The sequence below is a fragment of the Trypanosoma theileri genome (genome assembly GCF_002087225.1).
Source record: "Trypanosoma theileri isolate Edinburgh chromosome Unknown TM35_Tth_38_V1, whole genome shotgun sequence".
Taxonomy (NCBI): Eukaryota; Euglenozoa; class Kinetoplastea; order Trypanosomatida; family Trypanosomatidae; genus Trypanosoma; species Trypanosoma theileri.
This window is the reverse complement of record NW_021639880.1, coordinates 28,769-49,402: the sequence shown is the minus strand read 5'-3', so window position 1 is coordinate 49,402 and position 20,634 is coordinate 28,769. Positions and strand designations below refer to the sequence as shown.

Sequence of the window (20,634 nt, the reverse complement as noted above, 5' to 3'; positions counted from 1 at the left end):
GAGAGAGACATAGATAAAGAAAGAGAGACTAGGTGGTGATGGAACCGTGTGGGGAACGTTGCGCAAAGGCAGTCATCAATGCAGCAAGCACTGGAGACATTTGAATTAAACGACATCGTTGCTGCTGAATTAATTCAGCCCCACGCACGGCAGCACCATTCGCTTCTGCACAACTCACAAGAAAATTCCACAGCGGCCGCAAGAGTAATTCATCATGTGAGAATGATGGAGTAACATCATTCGCCTTCACAGTTCCATCTTGTAAATGTTGATTATCCTCAAAACGTTGACGTGCTCGCGGTGGCTCATGTACATCATCCCCTTCACCATTATTTCCATCTTCATCATCTTCATCATATTCCTCCTCATCTAATGGTTGTAAGATGAAATCATCCATGTCATTATCTTTGTTCTTGGATCCTGTTAATTCGCGTTTATCTAACTCTTGTGCCTTCGCCTTCGCAGAGGTTTGCAGCACTGTGATTCGCTGCATTTGTTGTTTGTTGGAGCCATCACCAGATGTTGACAGGCTGCGCAATACATAATGCTCTGCACGTTGAATCAATGCAGATGGAAGACACACAAAAGACACCGCCACGCCACTCGCCCCAGCACGACCCGTACGTCCAACACGGTGAATATATTTCTCCACCGCCTCCTCACCTGCATTCGTATTAGCAGTATTACCAACAGTATCTACCATGGGCATATCATAGTTAATCACAAGCGATATGTTTGGCACATCTAAACCACGTGCCAAGAGATCTGTCGTGAGAAGTACTCGACGTTCGCCACGACGAAAGAGTTCCACAAGTCGTCGCCGCTCCGTCTGTGACTGCTCGGAATGCACCAAAGCCACAGAGCGCATATTATTTAAACTCAACATTGGTCGACGTCCCTGTTGTTGTTGTTGTGATGGTTGTTGTTGTTGTTGTGAGTTTGGACGCAAAACAGGTGGTAATTCCCCTACAAGCGTCTCTAGTGAAAAAGACTCTGTTAGTGCGGCAAGATGGGCCGCCTCTGCACGCAACTCATCATGTAAGGCATCACATGTACGCTTCTCATTCGCAAATACCACGATTGGACCAGTTGCATAACCCAAATAAGTCACAAGTCTTGTAAACTTCAATGGATGAAGTAGTGGATTGCGTCGTCGTTCCACTTGTTGTTGTTGTTGTTGTTGTTGTTGTTGTTCAGCCTTCTCTTCTTGTTCTTGTTGTTTATTTAATGTTCCTCCTCCTCTTCCTTCTTTATTATGATGAGAAGATAACGTCGTCGTTATTCCAGCAACGCCTGGATCACTCGGCATGACTTCAAACACTTGCGTAATGGTGGAACAGCGATGGGGCACACGCACCACCACAAATCCATTTGGTGAAAAATACTTCCAAGCCACATCTTCACAAGCCGCACTCAAAGTGGCGGTTAACATAATAGTCTGTCGCGGTAGTGGACATCGCTGCAGGACTGCCACTAGACGTTCTGTTTGTTGTTCTTCAATCATGCGATCGGCTTCATCTAATACGACGAAGTGTGTGTTGCCCAATGCGAGTAGTCGCTGTTGCAGTAAAGCATCCAATTGCCCAAGTGTGCCAACCACAACATGCGCACCGGCCGCTAAGGCATCATACTGCGCATCCGCCGCCTCACCACCAACCACCTTCACCACACGAATCTCATCCAGTGTATTGTGTAGTTGCATCACATTATTATTATTATTATTATTATTATTATTATTATTATTATTATTATTATTATTATTACCCGTCACGTTAGCGCTACCATTATGATTAGAATGCTGTGGATTATCCATTTTATATTCTTCTTGTACGAGACGTCGTATCTCATCTGCGGAGGCTCCTTGCACAAAGCCAAGGGCTTCTCGCGTCACCTGCTCCGCAAGTTCACGTGTGGGCACCACCACCAGAGCGAGAGGCCCATGTGCAATCAATTCATCATTTCCAATCAGTCGCGGTGTGCGGTGTAATACATCGGCAAGCAGTGGAATTAAATATGCAGCTGTTTTGCCGCTGCCGGTTTCCGCAACACCGAGCACATCAATCTTTCCACTCGGTGTGGGGGCCGCGGCCATGGCGAGAGGTACACATTGAGATTGAATTGGCGACGGCAGCACATAACGGCGGGCAACAATAGTGCCAAGTGAAAATGGGAGTCGTGCCTCCTCCCAGCAACGTATTGGACGGAGCATTTCACTGCTAAACTTCACCATAGATGTTGTTGTTGTTGTCGTTGCGTGTTGGTGTTGTTGTTCTTTTTCTTGTTGTTGTTGATCTTGTTGTTGTTGTGCGGTGCATCGACGGGCCACTACCTCTATGTGAATACCCAGCTGCTCTCGAAATACGTCCCATCCAGCACTTGTCATCTCCTGTAATGGGCGTCTACTCCAATGTAAGACCTTTTGTGGATTCTGCTGTTCCTCCTCATTCTCTTCACTTCTACTATTAGCATCCTTGTTAAGATTAGATGATGATGATGTAGATAAAGGTGATGATGGTGGTAATTGTTCTTGTCGTTGAAGTTGTTGTTGTTTTTTAAGTTTACGCTGCAGAAGAGGATCCCTCGGCCCAACTCCACGGCGTGCAATGGATAATGGTACAACAGGAGTAGTAGTAGCAGCAGTAGCAGAAGAATACAATGATGATGATGATGACGTAGTTGTCAATTGTTGTTTTTCTGCAACTACATTAGATGATGTTGACTCTTGTTGTTGTTGTTGTTTCGCATTATCTGATCTTGTAAAGCGAAGAATGGCATCATAGAGCGGTGAGGCCTGCAGTGCTGCTGTAATATTTCCATTACTATTAGAAGTGGATGCGAGCAGATCCCGCACTTTCTGCACAAATGCGGTATTCACATCTCCCGTTGGACCATCGTATGTACGTGGCATTACACTTCTTCCTTTTTTTCTTCTTCTTTGCCAATAGTTTAGATGTGAGTTCACCACCAGTGGGCGTTGTAAATAAATAAAAAAAAAACAAGCGAAGAATAGAATAAAAAAGAAAAGAAAAAAAAAGAAGAAGAATTAAAATAATTACAAATATAGATTTGAAAACAAACAGAGACACAAAAAAAAATAAATAAATAAAAAGATGAATGATAAAAAAAAAAAAAGAAGGTATGATGTGATCGCCACATTCGCTGCTATACAGGTACAAAAAGTACATGTGTCTGAGTGTCTGAAATGTAATGTAATTGTATGCAGAAATGAATGAAATGCAAAATGAATAGGAACAAACAATACAAAGAAAAGAAAAAAAAAAAAAACCGGAAACAGGTACTCATAGCATTGGGCAAGAAGACTCTCTACAGGAAAGAAAAAACAACAACGGGAGAAAAGGCAATAAAAAGAAAAAAAGAAAATAAATCCTATAAAAAACCAAATCGAATAAAACAAGCGACCGTGGAAATAAAGAAAGAAGACATGGACTATAAGAACAGAGCAAATGCGTCGAAGAAAGATTAACGACGATCTACTTTATTGTGTATTTGCATATAAACTTCTCCTATCAATGCATATATATATATATATATATATATACTTACAATCTACAGAATTCCCGGTATGCTTGTCTTGTACTACACACCAACACACAAAGAGAGAAACAAACATGTGCACAAAACAAAGAGTACAAAAAAACAAAAAAAATGACTACCGGTAGAGAAACACGAAACAAAGGAATAAAAAAGATTATATATAAAAAGAAAAGAAAAAAAAAAAGGAAAACACACACACACAAAAAGAAAAACGACGTAAAATGAGTTTTAAAAGGAGAAAAAATGAGGAAGAAAAAACACTAAGAAGAGGATTTCTATCGTTTCAACATAGGTCATTCTTTTTCTCTATTATTTGTCAATAAAACCAGCCGCTATAGCAACCTCCAGCCTTGGGTTTTAAGTGGGGGACGTTATTTTCTTTTTTTCTTTTATTATTAATCCTTCTTCACCAGTATGTTTGTGTATGGGCACAACCACAAGCATAAACACAGTTCTATTACTTTGCCGCTTCTCTCACCTTGGCTTCTTCGCTCTATCATAGAGAGACACGTTCACGAAGAGAGACATACATACAATGTAAAAACAAAACAAAAACAAAAAAAAAAACACGTTTTTATTCTTTAGGTTCATCATATATCCCTTTTTCACTTTTCTTTTTTTCTTGTACCCGTCCTCACTCGCAACAGAGAAAGAGCTCTCTATTTCCTTTGCTATTCTCACTGCTTTATTCAACCTCTATGACCAAAGAGTACATAAATTGTATATACATATGTATAAAAATTCTTTTTTATACAAATTTTATTCTCCCTCTTTGGGTTTTTTTTTTTTTTTTGTTCTTAAACCGTATTTTCATTCGGTTTCTTTTTAACCTCTCTCTATTAGACAAACCGAAACCCAAGACCCTATATCTGCATTTTAAGAGTAAAACGTACGCCTTAATTATATTTTTCTTACAATATCGCATTCTCTTGAACAGTACACTTTTCCTTTTTTCCGTCTTTATGTCTCTACTTGGGTCCTCTCAGTTTCGACTTTGGTTTGGTTTCACTTCAGACTGAGGGAGCGAAGTTACGCTTCCCTTCTGTAATAATAATAATAATAATAATAATAATAATAATAATAATAATAATAATAAAAGAAAAGAAGAAAAAAGAAAACAAAAAAAAAAAACCATATTGGCTACAAGCCTCATCTATGCTGCTGTTGCTGCTTTTGGCGCAGTAAACTATAGTTCATTCAACATTCTGTCAAGATCGGCATTATTCATGCGATCGGGCCTATCGTTAGTATGGTTGTTATTGCTGCTGTTGTTATTGTTATTACTCATATGCCCATTACTCTCACGGCGGCCATGACTGCGACTACGACTGCTGTGTCGTCGATGTCTGCTGCTGCTATGCCGCCTGTGTCTACTGCGGCTTTCACCACTCTCCCCGTTTGTTTCCCCGCCGTCATCTCTTTCAGCGGCCCGTGATGATCTTTGGTTGTCATCACGGTGTCTGTGTCTGTGTCTGCTGGCACTACTGCTGCGGTGTCGCCGCCGCGGTGTGCCATCACCACCACCGGTATTATTATTATTATTATTATTATTATTATTATTATTATTATTAATAGCAACAGCCACACTACCTGCCATTTGCGAAACGGATGCTGATGGTGATGTGGGGAATGAAGTACCATCGATATCATGTGTAATCGCAACATCATCATCATCATGTTTATGGCGGCTATGACTGTGTCTGCGCTTGTGGCGACTGCTGCTGCGACTATGGTGTCGCCGCCGACTTTCTGGACTACTTTCACCATTACCATTATCACCAGCAGCAGCAGCCGTATTAGTAGCACGCATGTCTACAGTGTGTGTTTGTCCTTGTGCTGCTGCTGCTGCTGCCATTGCTGCTGGAGGTGCCTGTGGTAATACCATTCCCATTGGGTATATACCTTGCATACGAGCATACCACTCCATTTGTTGTTTTTGCTGCCATGTAGACATAGTTGGGTCGCGGTCAATGGTGGGATCATCACAGCATGTCATCAACGGCGTTGGACTGCCGGTGAGAAGCGTCCATGCAGGCTCTGAGAAACCCATACGCCGAACATCACCGAAATCCATAAAGAACATGTCAAGACGCACCCAACCGGGCATCTCATGTAATGGCAGTGCAGGACGAAGACTACCAATGCCGGGTTTACACATACTGCGGAATATCACCCACGGAATAAAAAAGACCAGCCACAACGCTAAATCTACAAATATGTTTACAAGTGGCCATGCAAGATAAATGGTGACACAAATGACACTTGCGGTGAAACGGGTATTGTATTCATCAAAGAATTTTTGAAGATCGCCTTTTGTAGATTTGTGGTAAAAAGATGAGAATTTCCAGAAGGAAACCATCATATTACATACCCACAAAAAGATAGCTACACCCATTACAAACCATGCAATACGCATAAACTCATAGAATGGCGTACCATAAACTTCAATAGGACCACGAATCACGGGTGGTACAACTGGCCGCTGAGTTGGACGTTGGGTAAGAGGTTTGTTATTCTCTCTTTGTTTAGATTGTTTCGGTGAATCATTCTCTATTTTATCTTGTTTCTGTCTTTCTTGTTTTTGTTTTTGTTGTTGTTGTTGTTGTTGTAATTGTTGTTGTTGTTGTTGTTGTTGTGATTGTTGGAATTGAATCTCAACGCTTTGCATTCGGACATTTTTGCGTTGGTAATCCACAATGTTGGCATATATAAAAGTGAAGATAGTGAATACCATGGCGATGAAATAGAGTGTATCCCTTGCTGCATTCCAAGCACCAAGTTGAACGAGAAATGTATTGGCATTGAGGTTACCTTCCATGCAAACCTTACCACTAATAGTAGGCAGATGCGCAGGTGTACAGACACTTCCATCAACAGTAATTTGATCCTGTAGTAGCTTCTGCAGCTCCACAGTGTCGGTAGCTTTAAACCGGTGAAAAAGGTCATCATTCCTATTAAAGACCATAACAACGATAAAACCAATTATACTCAATACAGTAAAAAACATCATGGCACAATAGGTCCAATCACAGACAGACGTGCAGCAATCTGTACAACTAGGAGTTGTTGGTGGCCCACAGCAGTAAGGGTCCATTGGTCCAGCGTTAGCACAAGAGCAACCAGCACCACCTACAGGAGAACAACAGTCACATGGATCCGCTTGACCAGGGACTCCACAGCAGGTTGTATCACAACAGTTCGGTTGCATGTATGCTTGTTGATATAATGGCGGTGGTGGTCCCCATGATGATTGAGGGGGTGTAGACTGCGGCCCGTACGACATGGAATAGGACTGTTGTGGCATCATACCACCTGGCATGTTAGCACCATTCATTGATTGCCACTGGGGAACAGGGCCAAACTGCTGTTGTGGTTGTCGTACTTGTGGTGGTGATCGTTGTTGTGGTCGCTTGGACGGTGATGGCGGTGGCCGTTTTGGCGGTGATGGTGGTGACTGCTGTGGCTGTGGCTGTGGCTGTGGCTGTGAATACCACTGGGAAGAGCCAGTCCAACCTTGTTGTGCCATGAGTTACCTAAATGGGCGGTTAGTTTCACAAAGACTACTCAATTCGAAAAAAAAAAAAGAAGAACGAAAAAAAAAGAAAAAGATAGATAGAATTTGTCAGCTTTGATTGTTTTTTTTTTTGTTTTGTTTTGTTTTCTTTCTCACAATTTCTTTAATATTATCATCATATATGTATATCTTCGTACATTCCATCGTCTCGGATAATCCACTTATACTCTCAAAAAAGTTTTTTTTTTTTTTTTCTCATTCTTCTTTACACGAAAACTAAATCTTCAATATACGATTCATACATAAATTCTTTTTTTTTTTTTCTTACTCCCGTTTTCCTCCTGTTTTTTTTTTTTTATTTTCTTCTTCTTTTCACTAGTGTCTTTCAGCAGACGACACCTACACTTTCCAACGCACATGACTACCCACATCCACTAAGAACAACAACAACAACGAACAATAAAGAGAAGCAGTTTCATATAAAAAATATATTTTTTTTATCCATGTACAAAAAAAAAAAAAAGCAAGCTGGGTGGGTATACATATGCGTCAGAGAGGTAACAGAAAAAAAAAAATAAATAAAAGGAGGGAAAAAATAAAGGAAAACGGTAGGGGGAGAAAAAAAAAAAAAAAAAAAAAAAACCCTCTAAACACAACTAAAGCGTAATATTTCGATTTCGATCCCTGCGGCGCCAGCTCTCCCAGATGGCACGGGCTGCATGATAACTCTTATACTCTTTTATACACGAACCCATTGCGGAAAGTGGCAAACCCCGTGGATCCCGCGGGTTTCCTTCCATTCGAATGTTACTACGTGTATATCGTGCGAGCGCAGCACCACAAAATACACAAGCTCTACATGGTTCAATTCCCTTTGAGAAATAAGAACATGTGGTAATGCAGGTACGGCAAGTAGCGCGTGCGGCGGGTTCAAGCGCGTAGAGTACGGCTGGAATTCCATCGAAGTGAATACGTAGACATGTGTGATGTGCGAGTAATCGCATATACCCGCGTGCACTTGTGGCCCAATAATTCTGCTCCTCCGACACGGCTGCAGAGAAGCGTTCATCGTATCGATCTATGCGAAACACACGTCCGCCTGTTCCCAATGCCGTTGGGTTTCCCACCATCCAATTATGTGGGAGTGGGTCTGGATATCGTGGGGTTGTGAGCATCGCGGCGAAGAGCAATTGGCGGTCGTACGGGGAGAGACCAGCGGCGAGAAGTGACTCCACCGAAACCGAAGGAACATACTGCAGCGGATGAATACGCCGGCGATAGCTGCGTCGTTTCTTTTGCACTTCTTGTCTATTCGTATCGTTGTGTATAGGCGGGGAAAGATCCAGTACTGTGAAGTGTACGCGGGTGCGATTGTATGCACATAAGACAGCACGGTCCCACTGCACGAATGGGGCTCCCCACGTCTTGCGGCACAAACGCGCACTTCCCGTCACCTTTAGGCGAAATAGACGTGATAACGGTGGAGTGTGTATGTGATTACTATTGTTATGTTCAACCGTGATATTGTTATTATTATTGGGATATGAACTACTGTTTGCCCTATTATTCTTTTCAATACCACCCATGATATTCGTAGTATGAGTACTACCATTATTATTACTATTATTATTATTATTATTATTATTATTATTATTATTATTATTATTATTATTATTATTATTATTATTATTATTATTATCANTATTATTACTCCCTTCCTTGTTCGAACGATGATGCTCCTCAAAGTCAGCCACAACATCACACTTGACATTACTACCAAGCTGCAAACTATGACGCAGCAATTCATCACCTATTTCTTCAGAAGGACTCATTTTTTGTAATAACTCCTGCAGTACATTGCAGTCTTTCACAGGAAGTACTGCCAGTACAGCACCACTATTGTGGACGGCATGGGCTACAAGACGAACAAGCTCATCTTCACTCTTTGTTGAATTCATCGTCGACACAAGTGGCAGAAATACGGTTGAAACACTCACAAAATTACAAGAAGAAAAAAACGGCAAAAAATCACCTAAAAAACCACCACGTGCGATGATTCGAATGAGATTTCTCGGTGGCGAAACTAAAGATACCGGAAACTCTCGTGACACATCACTAGGCTCATAGACACAGAGTACAGTGCTACGCAGATGCCGTCGTGCTAGTGAAACACCAATACGACAACCGTAATCTACAAACAAAGGTGCAACATCATATGTTAAGTCAGCAATAAAGTTTCCAAATTGAGAAGTGAGAACATCACTTACCTGTTGTAAATATTCTCCACTAATATTTCGCATTGGAAACCAATCACGATCTGTGATACCCTCTTCAGGAAGCATTGATACTACATTTTCCTCTGCTCGTTCAATATCTTCTTGTGTTACAGGGCTGTCGTTATTTAATTCCTGTTGTTGTTGTTGTCGTTGTTGTTGTTTTTCTCGCTGTTCTTGCTCGTACTCAAGAATAAGATGTTTCCCTATATATCTCGGTTCAAACACTGGAGACCGCACACGTAGCACAATTTGAACCACATCCTCTTCTATTGGCTCCTCGGTGACGTTATCCGTAGAAGTGATATTAATGGTCTCAGAACTACAGTTCTTGGAAGTTATGCTAATGCTGCTCTCCATGCTGTTATTATCGCCACCCCAAAAGATATACGAATTCGATACCAGAAGAAATATTGTGACCAAAATAGCCATACATAGTACAGAACGCTCCAAGGCCCAACGCCGGGCCGCCTTGGTACAATCTGTGTGTTTCTTTCGCTTATTCATCTGTGGCGCTATTCCATATATGTTTCCATGTAGAATAAAGGATCAGAGATACACGAAAGGTTAGAAATAAATTAAAAAGAGAAAAAAAGGAAAAAAAAGGGAGGAAAAAGATAAAAATGAAACCCAATTACTATCACGAGATTCAAGGGCAAATATTTCTTCTTTCACTGTTTTTCTTGATACTCTCCCACTACTACAAGTATCATTAGTAGTACTACTACTACTAGTAGTACAGCAAGAAATGCTATTATTTTTTTTTTCCTTTCCGTTTTTGTGCATTTGCGCACAGTAGATTCTTTTTTTTTTTTCAAGGGGAATTGGGGAGTAATAGTGATCACTATCGGCAGCACTGTATGGAGAGACGTTCTTGCGTGGAGGAAAGAGATCTCTCCCCCTTTCACTGTATTTGTTTTCCCCTCCTGCTTCGCACTATTTACCACCACCCCAGTAAAATAGTAGAACGGAAAGTTAAAAAATAAAAATAAAAATAAAATAAAAAAAAAAAAGAGTGGGAAAGGAGAGAATATCACTCCCACAATCTATACCCCTCCCCTCCCCTCCCCCAGAAAAAAAAAAAAGAACAGAACATTGCATGTCTTCAGCATTTCTACCTTCCTCACCCCACCCCAGAAAAAAACAAACAAACACACACAAACACACACATTCTCTTTCTTTCTCATTCTCTTTTTCTTTTTCTCTATAATACTCATACCCCTAAATGTGACGGTAATCGTAGTCCTCCGGGTTCATCCCGGCGTCCTCTACGCTGCTGTTTGATTGTGAGACCTCCGGTGCGCCAAGCTTCGTCAGACCACGCACCCACCATTCCATCTCCTGCTCTGTCCGTATCTCTTGCCCTTTACCAAACTCCAATCGCAACTCCGTCCACTCCTCACGCACAGTGGAGCCACCACCACCACTTCCATCATCACTAGAAGGAACAGCAGCAGCAGTGTTGGTGTCAAGGTTTTCCTGCGTACCCATCGCCCAGATTCCCTTTTGGTCAATCTCAAATACGAACGCGTTTGTGAGTTTTAGAGAGTAGTTCATATTGAGTGATGGTACAAGCTTCTGTCGTGCGAGATTTAACATGCGGATAAACCGCGGGCTGCAACGACAGAGAGGGTCAGGATCTGGAATCAAAGGCTCCCACACCCGCTGTGTCTGTGATACAAAATTCATCCAGAGTTTAACTTCTGGTCGTAGTCGTAGTAATGCAAAGGTTTCTGGTTTAATAACGTAAATAGGACGTTCTTCATCTTCTTCTGCTGTAGGATTTCGTTCACGTTCTTTAAATTTTGCACGCCAATCGCTGCTACTCATACGTCGCATACGTTTCTCATCTTCCTCTCGTTCACGCCGTTCAATGGTGACGCATTCTTCCTCCGTTTTACTCTCCTTGCGTGTCCACATCTCTTGCGCTATGTTGTGAATTACTGGGTGTCGTGAGAATGTCTGCTCCCACGCCTCCTGCTCCAAGTCTCCAGTGAGTAGTTCTAGTGACCCAGAGACAATAGACCGCGGTGGAAGTGTACCGAGTTGCTTAAACCAATGAAATAACTGTGGGTCGGTGTGTCCCACCATGAGACTTCCACGGGAACATTCTACAACATTGCGGAAATGATCTGAATTCTTTGGGACAGCAACTACAAGAGACCAATTGTCATCCCCAGTGAATTTGTGCAGTGCATGGGGTTGCAGATCACTTTTTACAGGAGTGCTCTCATTCTCACTCCCACTAGTACCACCACTACTACTACTACTGCCGCCGCTAGATGCATACTCCAGTGGAATACCCGTCTCCCTGAGGCGTCGAATGTTACTGGTTGTGAGTTGCCCAGTGCGATAAGTCCATAATGTATTAAAAAAGCGTGTGGCGTGTGGAGCATCGCGGTTTGATTGTACTTTTTGTTTGATAGTGCGTCCCACTCTACCAACACCAGCTGCAGCTGCCTTACCGGTAGACATTGTTCCACAACTCTACAACACAAGCAGAGACTTACTCGCAGGTAGATAGATAAAAAGAAGGAAATAAAGATAAGAAAAAAAAGGGAAACCAACTAAAAAAGAATATATATATATATATATATATATATATATATATATATATATCTTATACAGATCCCCATATAGTAATGCGAGATAAGAAAATACAGTCAAGATATCAGAGGGTATGAATGCACAGAAATATTGCAAAAAAAAAAAGGGCGAAAGAGCAGGAGTAATAGAAAAAAAAAAAAAAAAGAGCGCACTGACTAAAGCTTTTAGTCCATATATATTTTTTTTGAAGTCCATATATATATATATATATATATATATATATATATATCATGGTTTATCGGCACATCCCATGTTCAGACATTCCTTCGTTTTATTTTTTCCCATTACATGCCAACAACATATGGCGCGGGAGAGAAAAAAAAAAACAGATATTTACTTGCATTCTCATTCACAATTACCTCTTACAAAAGAAGCAAAGGAAAGACTCATTTTTTCTCTTTTCCGCTTCTTCTTCAACTGAGAAGTTGAATACAATAATCCCCAACGTTAGCACCACTATTAACTTCATAGTAATTCTTCCATAGGGGACACACGAAAATGTGTCCTCAAGTAGATGATGCATTTTTTAACTTTCTCTTTTCTTTTGCTGTACAGATTTCCCCACCCCCAAATACCCCTTAAAAAGAGACTCTTATTTTTTTTTTTTCACTGAGATTAAAAGCGGTATTAGATTTGGCCGACACTAATACTATTGTGGTTGTCACTGCCTCTGCGCCAAAACAACATAGATATCACATACGTGCCGAACATTGCTGCAAGCACATAAATGAGGGGTAAACCGTCTTTTTTCTGTTTAATAAAGTCATTATTCCCTTCTGGGATGCGCATAATCATATCTGCCCCAGTATCTCCTGGGGGTGGATATAAACCGTTTCCATTACTGTTGCAGGTGATCACATTATTAGAAGATGCTGACGTCATTCCCACTGCTCCTGACATGTCAGGAACACGTGCACTTGTCGCACCGGGTGTAGTATATTCATGACGCAAGGCGTCTATGCCTAACTTTAGTGCACGTAACTCGCTAGCCCCACCACTTTTACTCCGCTCTGATACACGTGGAACGGAGTGACTTGCATTGTTATCGCGTGTGTGTGATGACCCGGAGGCACGCCGCATCATATGTTCATGCAATGATGGACGTGTGAGTTTTGCCTCTGGTGGCACTACTATCATGCCGCTGTCGGCCTTGCTGTTGTCCATTGTAACCCCCGACATGAACACCTTGAGATTGATGGGGGTGGTACGCGGTGCCGTTGATGAGATGTGCTCCCATACATCCCGCACCACTTCTGTTAGTCCACTTTCTGCGGCAAGTACCTGCGCGAGTCGTTCGTACGTTGGGCGATCACCGGAGATGAGGAAATACTCAATCGCAAACCGCTCTTGGTGGCTGCCGGCACTGAGAGCCACAGAGGTCGATGGACGCCGCTGGGGTGGGAGTGTAGACATGGTCACCTCACTCGGCGCATCTCCGGTCGTAGGGCGAAGGCCAAACGTAATGTTAACAGCGCAGGGTCTCAAAGACTTCCCAGACCCATCCGAGACAAGTAGAGCCCCATAGCGGGGAATCACATAAAATAACTGCGGTGCAGAGCACTTTACTTTGTACACAACACAACTGTACGGACCCGGTACATCACCCTCTTTGTTCTTCCACGCGAGTGTGAGGATATTATCCATTGGCGGTTCGGGAAAATATATCCCACTACATGAAGGGACAAGAGCCATAGAACGCTGCAAATATATATATATATATATTTTTTTTTTAAAAAAAAGATAAAATCAAAATATGATAATGAGATGTCGATGCTGATGCTGATAATAATAATAATAATAATAATAATAATAATAATAATAATAATAATAATATCGAAGAAGTAAGTCTCCTTCTTTTTTTCCTTCAGCTTAAATATGAACAGAGAAGACCAAAGTTGACGTAACGGATGCTGTTTCGCAAGTCCTGAAAAGAAGTGCCTATAGTAAACACTGTGGCCACACCTTACAAGGAAATAATAATAAAAAAAGGATCACACCCTTATTTTCTTTGTTGCCAATCACTTCCTTCAATGTTGCTGTTTATTTCTTTGAATTTGTGCTGCACGTGTACTTGGGTGGTTTTGTCACCGCTGTCCTACAGAGCAATCCCTCTTTTTTTTTTTTTTTTATTCTTTTACCAACACTCTTTCTAACGCCAAACTGGTAATCAAAAAAAATAAATAAATAAATAAATAACAATGAGCAAATAAGAAAGAAGAATCATATAAACACATTCACTCAAGAGGAAAAAGACGAGCCTCACCTCCTTCAAAGGAAAAAAAAAACGGACAAAGACAGAAACACACATAAAAATTCAAACAAATAGAGAAATGACGGTAAAGACATGAAAAAAAAACTCATACTCACACGCAAACAGGTCAGGGGTTGGCATCAAATGCAGGAGATTCACGACCATAGGTAATACCAATTCCCCGCTTACAAACCCGAGATTCTGCAACAATAGAAGTAGGAATAGAGAACACAAATAAAAGAATATTAAAAAAAAAAAGCAAACAAACATCACGCGAGCCCTACAACTTGGTTCTTTTCACATTGGTCAAGCTACCCAAACATACATGAGCCACACGCATGACGAGAAAACAACAACAACAACAACAACAACAACAACAACAATCCACCCATTTTTCCCTTTTCCATCATCACTCCAGCAGTTGAAAGGTTCCCATCATGCGAACTTACAGACTTTCTGTATAAGTGCGACGCAAATAATTTTCTGGTCCATTTCATGACGCCTTATCACTCATTCTTTTTTCCTTCGACAAACACATGCTCATATGTATTACATATGATTCCTCTTGCTATACACAAAGACAGTGAGTGAGCAAACAAAAAAAAAAAAAAGAAAAACCTCTATTCCTTTCCCTCCTCTCTTATTCTATCCGTATGTCTTTATAAATAAGTATAAGGGTATTGAATGAACACACCTGACAACATGTCTATTCAGCAATTATCACATGTGTTAAGATCTTTTTTTTTTTTTACCCTCTCTCTCTTGAATAACTGTTTTGTCTTTTATCCTGATGTTTTTTTTTTTTTTTTTCATTTCATTTAATTTATGTACCTTATGGGGCATCCAACAGTTTGTAGAGACACACAAGAAAAGAAGGATAAAAAAAAAAAAAACAGGCACCTTCTACAAAAACAGAAACGTTTTATTTATTTTCCTTACGGTAAAAAACGCAAGCAATGAAACTATTCTTGTCGTGTAGAACTTCCTTCCGTATGCTCACCCAAAATCACAGAACGTGTGGACGTTTTTTCTCCCTTCTCTTCGCTTCTTTCCTTTTTTTTTTTTTTGTCCTTCTCTGTGTTGGAATAAGACAATGACTCATATTACTCTGTTGCATTATTATTTCTGTAATCCTTGCACTTTCCCCTCGTTTACTTTTCTCTCACTTGAACAGAATGAATCGCGAGACAACAACAACCAAAACGCACAGACACACACACAGAAACCTCGCTCACGCATTGATGATCTTCCCACACCTCTCTCCTCTTTTTTCTCCTTCGTATCTTTATCTCCCGCAAAAGAAAACTTTCCTCTTCAGCAGTCATGTACTCACTATTCCTACTATTTGCGTTACTCTTGCTCGTTGTCATTATTTTTCTTATCACCGCTACATCTGTTTTATTCCCTTCCTCACCCTCACCCTATCCCGGGGTCTATCATCCCTCTATGCAGTGTTGCAGCTATCAACATCATCATTATCATCATTGTGTGTGCGTGCCTTTATTTTCTTGTACCCCTCTTCTCGATTCCTCCTCTTCTTCATCTTTTTTTTTTTTTTTTAATTCTCTATGGTGTTTCTATTCTTATCCTTCTGTTGCTTTCCTTCTTCTTGTTGTTCTGCTGACCCTCCTCCTTCCTCCTTATCCTTGATCCACTCGTCTGCTCTCTCTCTCTCTCTCTCTCTCTTTTTCTCTCTTTTTCTCTCTCTTTCGTGGAAACGATCCTCAGGCGGGAGGAGCGGCACTACACACCTCGTGTCGCACCTCATCAAACCAGCTGTGTCGCAGTGCGTCGTAGGCGGTGATGCGACGGCGTGGGTCGTAGACAAGCATCCGCTGCAGGAGATCCACACCGTGCGGGTCGAGTGTCGGAACGGCGGTGGCGAGTGGTGTTGGGTGCCACTGCGGGAAGTTAACATTGTGGTGTGCGAGTGTGGAGACGCCACGCCACGTTTCCTCCGATGGTGTGCCGAGCAGCTGGAAGATGGCGAAGAGTTGACTGATGGCGGTGTCGCCGGTAAAGAGGGGAGTTCCCCGCGCGAGTTCCGCCAGTACACATCCCATAGACCACACATCCACCGCGGGAAGATAGTGACTATCGCCCAATAGCACTTCGGGTGCACGATACCAGAGCGTCATAACTTCCGTTGTGTATGTTTGCAGCGGGACACGGAAGGCACGGCCTAAGCCAAAGTCCGCTAGTTTTACAACAGATTCATCACGATTAATGAGAATGTTACTCGGTTTGATGTCACGATGGACAAAGCGACGACTATGACAGGCGTGTAAACCAAGCAGCAGTTGAAACATAATGCGCTGTAGCTTCCCACCTATTAATGGGGTGGAGCGCTGCTTGAGAAGCCCTTGTAAGTCCTTCTCCATGTATTCAAAGATAAGCAACAATTTGGACTCTTGTAGGGAGACATCAAGAAGACGTACCACGTGTGGATGGTTTAGCTCTCGTAGTAGGGACACCTCCCGCACCGCCGTCGCTGGTACTCCCTCGTCCTTTAACTTCAATGAGATACGTTTCATCGCGACAATTCGGCCCGTCTGCTTATCAAGGCACTTATAAACAACACCGTAAGAGCCTTCGCCTACCTTCTCCTGACGAACATACCGTTCGTGCGCCTCTGCCGCTGCTGCTGCTCCCACGGATCCGTAGTGCAACTGGCCTATGCTACGCCGCGGCTGTAAAGAGGATGTGTCGTACATAACCTCCCCTGGGGGATTCATTAACTGCGCGGTCGTTAAAATGTGCTAATGCTTAGACAAAAGAAAAGGGATGGTGAAAAAAAAGGAATTAAACAAAACACATAAAAAAAAATCCCTCTCCAGGTTCACAAAAAAAAAGATAAGAAAGAAGAGTGAAAAGCAAGGAAAAAAAAAAACAGTTTCACACACCTACACACACACACACATTATACAAAACCCTTATTTTTTTTCCGAGTTTCAGCCGTGGCAAATACATCCCCTTCTTGTCGTTGTTTCTCCCCCTATTTTAATCTCAACCCCTATGAACAAAGAGAAGGGGAAAAAAGGTTTACCACTAGAGGGGGATACAAGAAAAAAAGTGAGAGCAGTATCTGCTGTTCCTGACGATTAACCACTACTGCGCAAGAGCAATGGTTTTTATTTGTGCTCCACGAATAAAACGAACAGGCGTCCACAATGATGTCATGTTCGGCGCCTCTTTCCCATCTTCCTGCACAACCGCCCAGTTCTGAAGCATCACATTACAGTGGTCATCCACTGCCAACAAGGTTCCAGACACAACCTCATTGCTCACTGTACACACATGCACCTGTTTCTCTACAGATTGAACGAGAAACACGAAAGGATCCATCCTATTCCGCACCTTCAAAAAAAAAGAAAAAGAAAAAAAAAATGCACTAAATAATGAAAACAAAAAAAGAAAACAGACTCCATTCTGGAAATCCTTTTAGTTTGGGATGCATCACAACACGTTCAAACCCCTCTTATTCTCATCGTTACACAATTTCTTCTCATATCTGCAAACATACTTAAAAGAACTTTGATGCTAGAATCCGCAGAGAAAAAGAAAAAGAAATAAGTACCAAAAGAAAAAAAGATTAGCAAGACAACTGCAAAGTGTCTCCACTTTACCCCACCCTCTCTTTCCTATTCTCACTTTTGGAGTCTTCTCATTGTTCTTTTTTTTTTCTTTAATTTGTCACTCTTCTACTTGGTGACAAGAGATGCAATCCATTTAGTGGTGTCAGCTACTATATCTTCCAGTATATTGTCCAGTGCATGTCCCAGTACTAACTGTGTGAGCCCCGCGCGTCGGCGATCAACGGTTAACATACTGCGTCCCCCACCACTCCTGTTATTCCTGTTACTGGGGCTTGTAGGTGAAAACGGTAACACTGGTGAAGCAGCAGCATCAACCCGTCGTTCAAAAAGATTTTCGCGGAGCCTAGCCTCAGTGTAGATAGATTCATTAAGGCCACCTTTGCGCGCCAGCTCAACATAATGGTTTGTCAAGAATTGTACATCACTGCACTGCAAACTCTCAAAGGAGTACCTCGGTGATACAACTTCGACAGCACGCTCAGCAATCTCCTCTGGTGTATAAAACGCCTCTGTGTGCCATAGACATTCATCCAATTTTCTTAGTTTCAGCTTCCACGCAAAATAGACGTAATCAGAGGCGATTCGTTCTGCAAGAGCTCGCAGACCCGCACGCCACTCTTCTGTGAGGTCACTGGGATTTCCAGTGGCAGCAGATGCAGCATCAAAAATACCTTGTCTCAGTATCATTTCAATATTGGCATATGAAAGTGCACTAGGATCACCTAATGCTTCAACAGCAGCACCAGCCATCTCCACGACATACCCTGTCACTGCCTCTTCGATGGCACTGATACTACTCATATTCTTGTTAGTACCAGGAGCCACACACAATACAGGCAGTTTTTCGGGGGAGATACGCAAACCATCGGATGAAACGGACAACGAATAATCAACAGGAGGATTAACTTTAACTGTCTCAACAACATTAGTATTATTACCCTGACCAGTCGTCAAGGCAAAAGATCCACTAACATTTGTCGCAAAACTAGGTTTAGATTCAGTCAAAGAGACATCTCTCGAATTCCCAGTAACCAGTACACTATTATCCTTTGTAGAAATCACAGAAGATTCATTACCAGATGAAACAACACAAGACGTAGCTACATTATTATACACATCAGAAGAAGCAGAACTAACAGCATCAAGATTAGGAACCCTATTTACACCACCAAGAGTATTCTTTCCCTCAACAAGATCGAAAGAAGCCCGAATCCATTCAGAAACCAACACCTCACAAGCATCGAAAACCTGTTTTTGCTTATTTAATGCATCACGACAGAGAGAACGATCAACAACACCAACATGAGGAGGTTTACACGTATGAGCCATGCACGAATCACCACAGCCAGCAGCACCATCAAAAGATTCGAGAATAGAGAACGGATCCTCATACGAAGAACGAATAACCCCATCCACACCTCCTAAGAATCCCTCATCCTTATTTTTGCACTTATCTTCACCTTCTACAAACCTATATCTATTGTTTTTCTCTTCCTCTTTATGTTCAGCTTCTTCCTCTTCAGCCTTGCGTCTAGCCTCTTCTTCAGCTTTGCGTCTAGCCTCTTCTTCCTCTTCAGCCTTGCGTCTGGCTTCTTCCTCTTGTTCAGCCTTGCGCCTGGCTTCTTCTTCTTCTTCAGCCTTGCGTCTGGCTTCTTCCTCTTGTTCAGCCTTGCGTCTGGCTTCTTCTTCTTCTTCTGCCTTGCGCCTGGCTTCTTCCTCTTGTTCAGCCTTGCGCCTGGCTTCTTCCTCTTCTTCAGCCTTGCGTCTGGCTTCTTCTTCTTCTTCTTCTGCCTTGCGTCTGGTTTCTTCCTCTACAGCCTTACGTCGTGCTTCATTGCAAATAGCTTCACTTGCTTGAGCAAATGCATCGGACAAAACAGATTCACAGATATCAGAGAGCAAATTTACTGTTACAGCCTTTTGTTTCAATGCACCGCTGTGCATTTCTTCTACAGCCTTGCGTTCGGCCTCTTCCTCTTCTTCAGCTTTGCGTCTAGCCTCTTCTTCAGCTTTGCGTCTAGCCTCTTCTTCCTCTTCAGCCTTGCGTCTGGCCTCTTCTTCAGCTTTGCGTCTAGCTTCTTCCTCTTCTTCAGCCTTGCGTCTGGCTTCCTCTTCTTCAGCCTTGCGTCTAGCCTCTTGTTCAGCCTTGCGTCTGGCTTCTTCCTCCTCTTCTGCCTTGCGTCTAGCCTCTTGTTCAGCCTTGCGTCTGGCTTCTTCCTCTTCTTCTGCCTTACGTCTGGTTTCTTCCTCTACAGCCTTACGTCGTGCTTCGTTGCAAATAGTTTTACTTGCAAGAACAAGTGCATCGGAAAAAACAGATTCACAGATATCAGAGAGCAAATTTGCTGTTACAGCCTTTTGTTTCAATGCACCGCTGTGCATTTCTTCTACAGCNCGTCTGGTTTCTTCCTCTACAGCCTTACGTCGTGCTTCGTTGCAAATAGTTTCACTTGCATGAACAAGTGCATCGGACAAAACAGATTCACAGATATCAGAGAGCAAATTTACTGATACGGTTTTTTGTTTCAATGCACCGCTGTGCATTTCTTCTACAGCCTTGCGTTCAGCCTCTTCCTCTTCTTCAGCTTTGCGTCTAGCCTCTTCTTCCTCTTCAGCCTTGCGTCTGGCCTCTTCTTCAGCTTTGCGTCTAGCTTCTTCTTCAGCTTTGCGTCTAGCCTCTTCCTCTTCAGCCTTGCGTCTGGCTTCCTCTTCTTCAGCCTTGCGTCTAGCCTCTTGTTCAGCCTTGCGTCTGGCTTCTTCCTCCTCTTCTGCCTTACGTCTGGTTTCTTCCTCTACAGCCTTACGTCGTGCTTCGTTGCAAATAGTTTCACTTGCATG

General features: G+C 42.3%; 7 protein-coding genes across 7 annotated transcripts; all 7 read right to left on the bottom strand.

Annotated features, from left to right (window-relative positions):
* Positions 1-28: 28 nt before the first annotated feature.
* On the bottom strand, positions 29-2,908 carry TM35_000381200 (putative ATP-dependent RNA helicase; the record flags this gene model as incomplete). The annotated part of the gene is made up of 1 exon (XM_029029534.1): positions 29-2,908. One exon carries the CDS (start codon positions 2,906-2,908, stop codon positions 29-31), a length of 2,880 nt encoding a protein of 959 aa, XP_028879111.1.
* Positions 2,909-4,741: 1,833 nt separating this feature from the next.
* Positions 4,742-7,081, bottom strand: TM35_000381190 (uncharacterized protein; the record flags this gene model as incomplete). The annotated part of the gene is made up of 1 exon (XM_029029533.1): positions 4,742-7,081. The coding sequence occupies one exon, from the start codon at positions 7,079-7,081 to the stop codon at positions 4,742-4,744; it is 2,340 nt and encodes a 779-aa protein (XP_028879110.1).
* Positions 7,082-7,725: 644 nt separating this feature from the next.
* TM35_000381180 (putative membrane-associated protein) lies at positions 7,726-9,849 on the bottom strand (the record flags this gene model as incomplete). Its single annotated transcript, XM_029029532.1, has 1 exon — positions 7,726-9,849. The coding sequence occupies one exon, from the start codon at positions 9,847-9,849 to the stop codon at positions 7,726-7,728; it is 2,124 nt and encodes a 707-aa protein (XP_028879109.1).
* Positions 9,850-10,563: 714 nt separating this feature from the next.
* On the bottom strand, positions 10,564-11,817 carry TM35_000381170 (uncharacterized protein; the record flags this gene model as incomplete). The annotated part of the gene is made up of 1 exon (XM_029029531.1): positions 10,564-11,817. One exon carries the CDS (start codon positions 11,815-11,817, stop codon positions 10,564-10,566), a length of 1,254 nt encoding a protein of 417 aa, XP_028879108.1.
* Positions 11,818-12,576: 759 nt separating this feature from the next.
* Positions 12,577-13,641, bottom strand: TM35_000381160 (uncharacterized protein; the record flags this gene model as incomplete). Its single annotated transcript, XM_029029530.1, has 1 exon — positions 12,577-13,641. The coding sequence occupies one exon, from the start codon at positions 13,639-13,641 to the stop codon at positions 12,577-12,579; it is 1,065 nt and encodes a 354-aa protein (XP_028879107.1).
* Positions 13,642-15,924: 2,283 nt separating this feature from the next.
* On the bottom strand, positions 15,925-16,935 carry TM35_000381150 (putative protein kinase, putative,cdc2-related kinase; the record flags this gene model as incomplete). Its single annotated transcript, XM_029029529.1, has 1 exon — positions 15,925-16,935. The coding sequence occupies one exon, from the start codon at positions 16,933-16,935 to the stop codon at positions 15,925-15,927; it is 1,011 nt and encodes a 336-aa protein (XP_028879106.1).
* Positions 16,936-17,901: 966 nt separating this feature from the next.
* On the bottom strand, positions 17,902-20,634 carry TM35_000381140 (uncharacterized protein; the record flags this gene model as incomplete). Its single annotated transcript, XM_029029528.1, has 1 exon — positions 17,902-20,634. A coding segment is annotated over one exon (2,733 nt), but the record flags the coding sequence as incomplete, so codon positions are not given.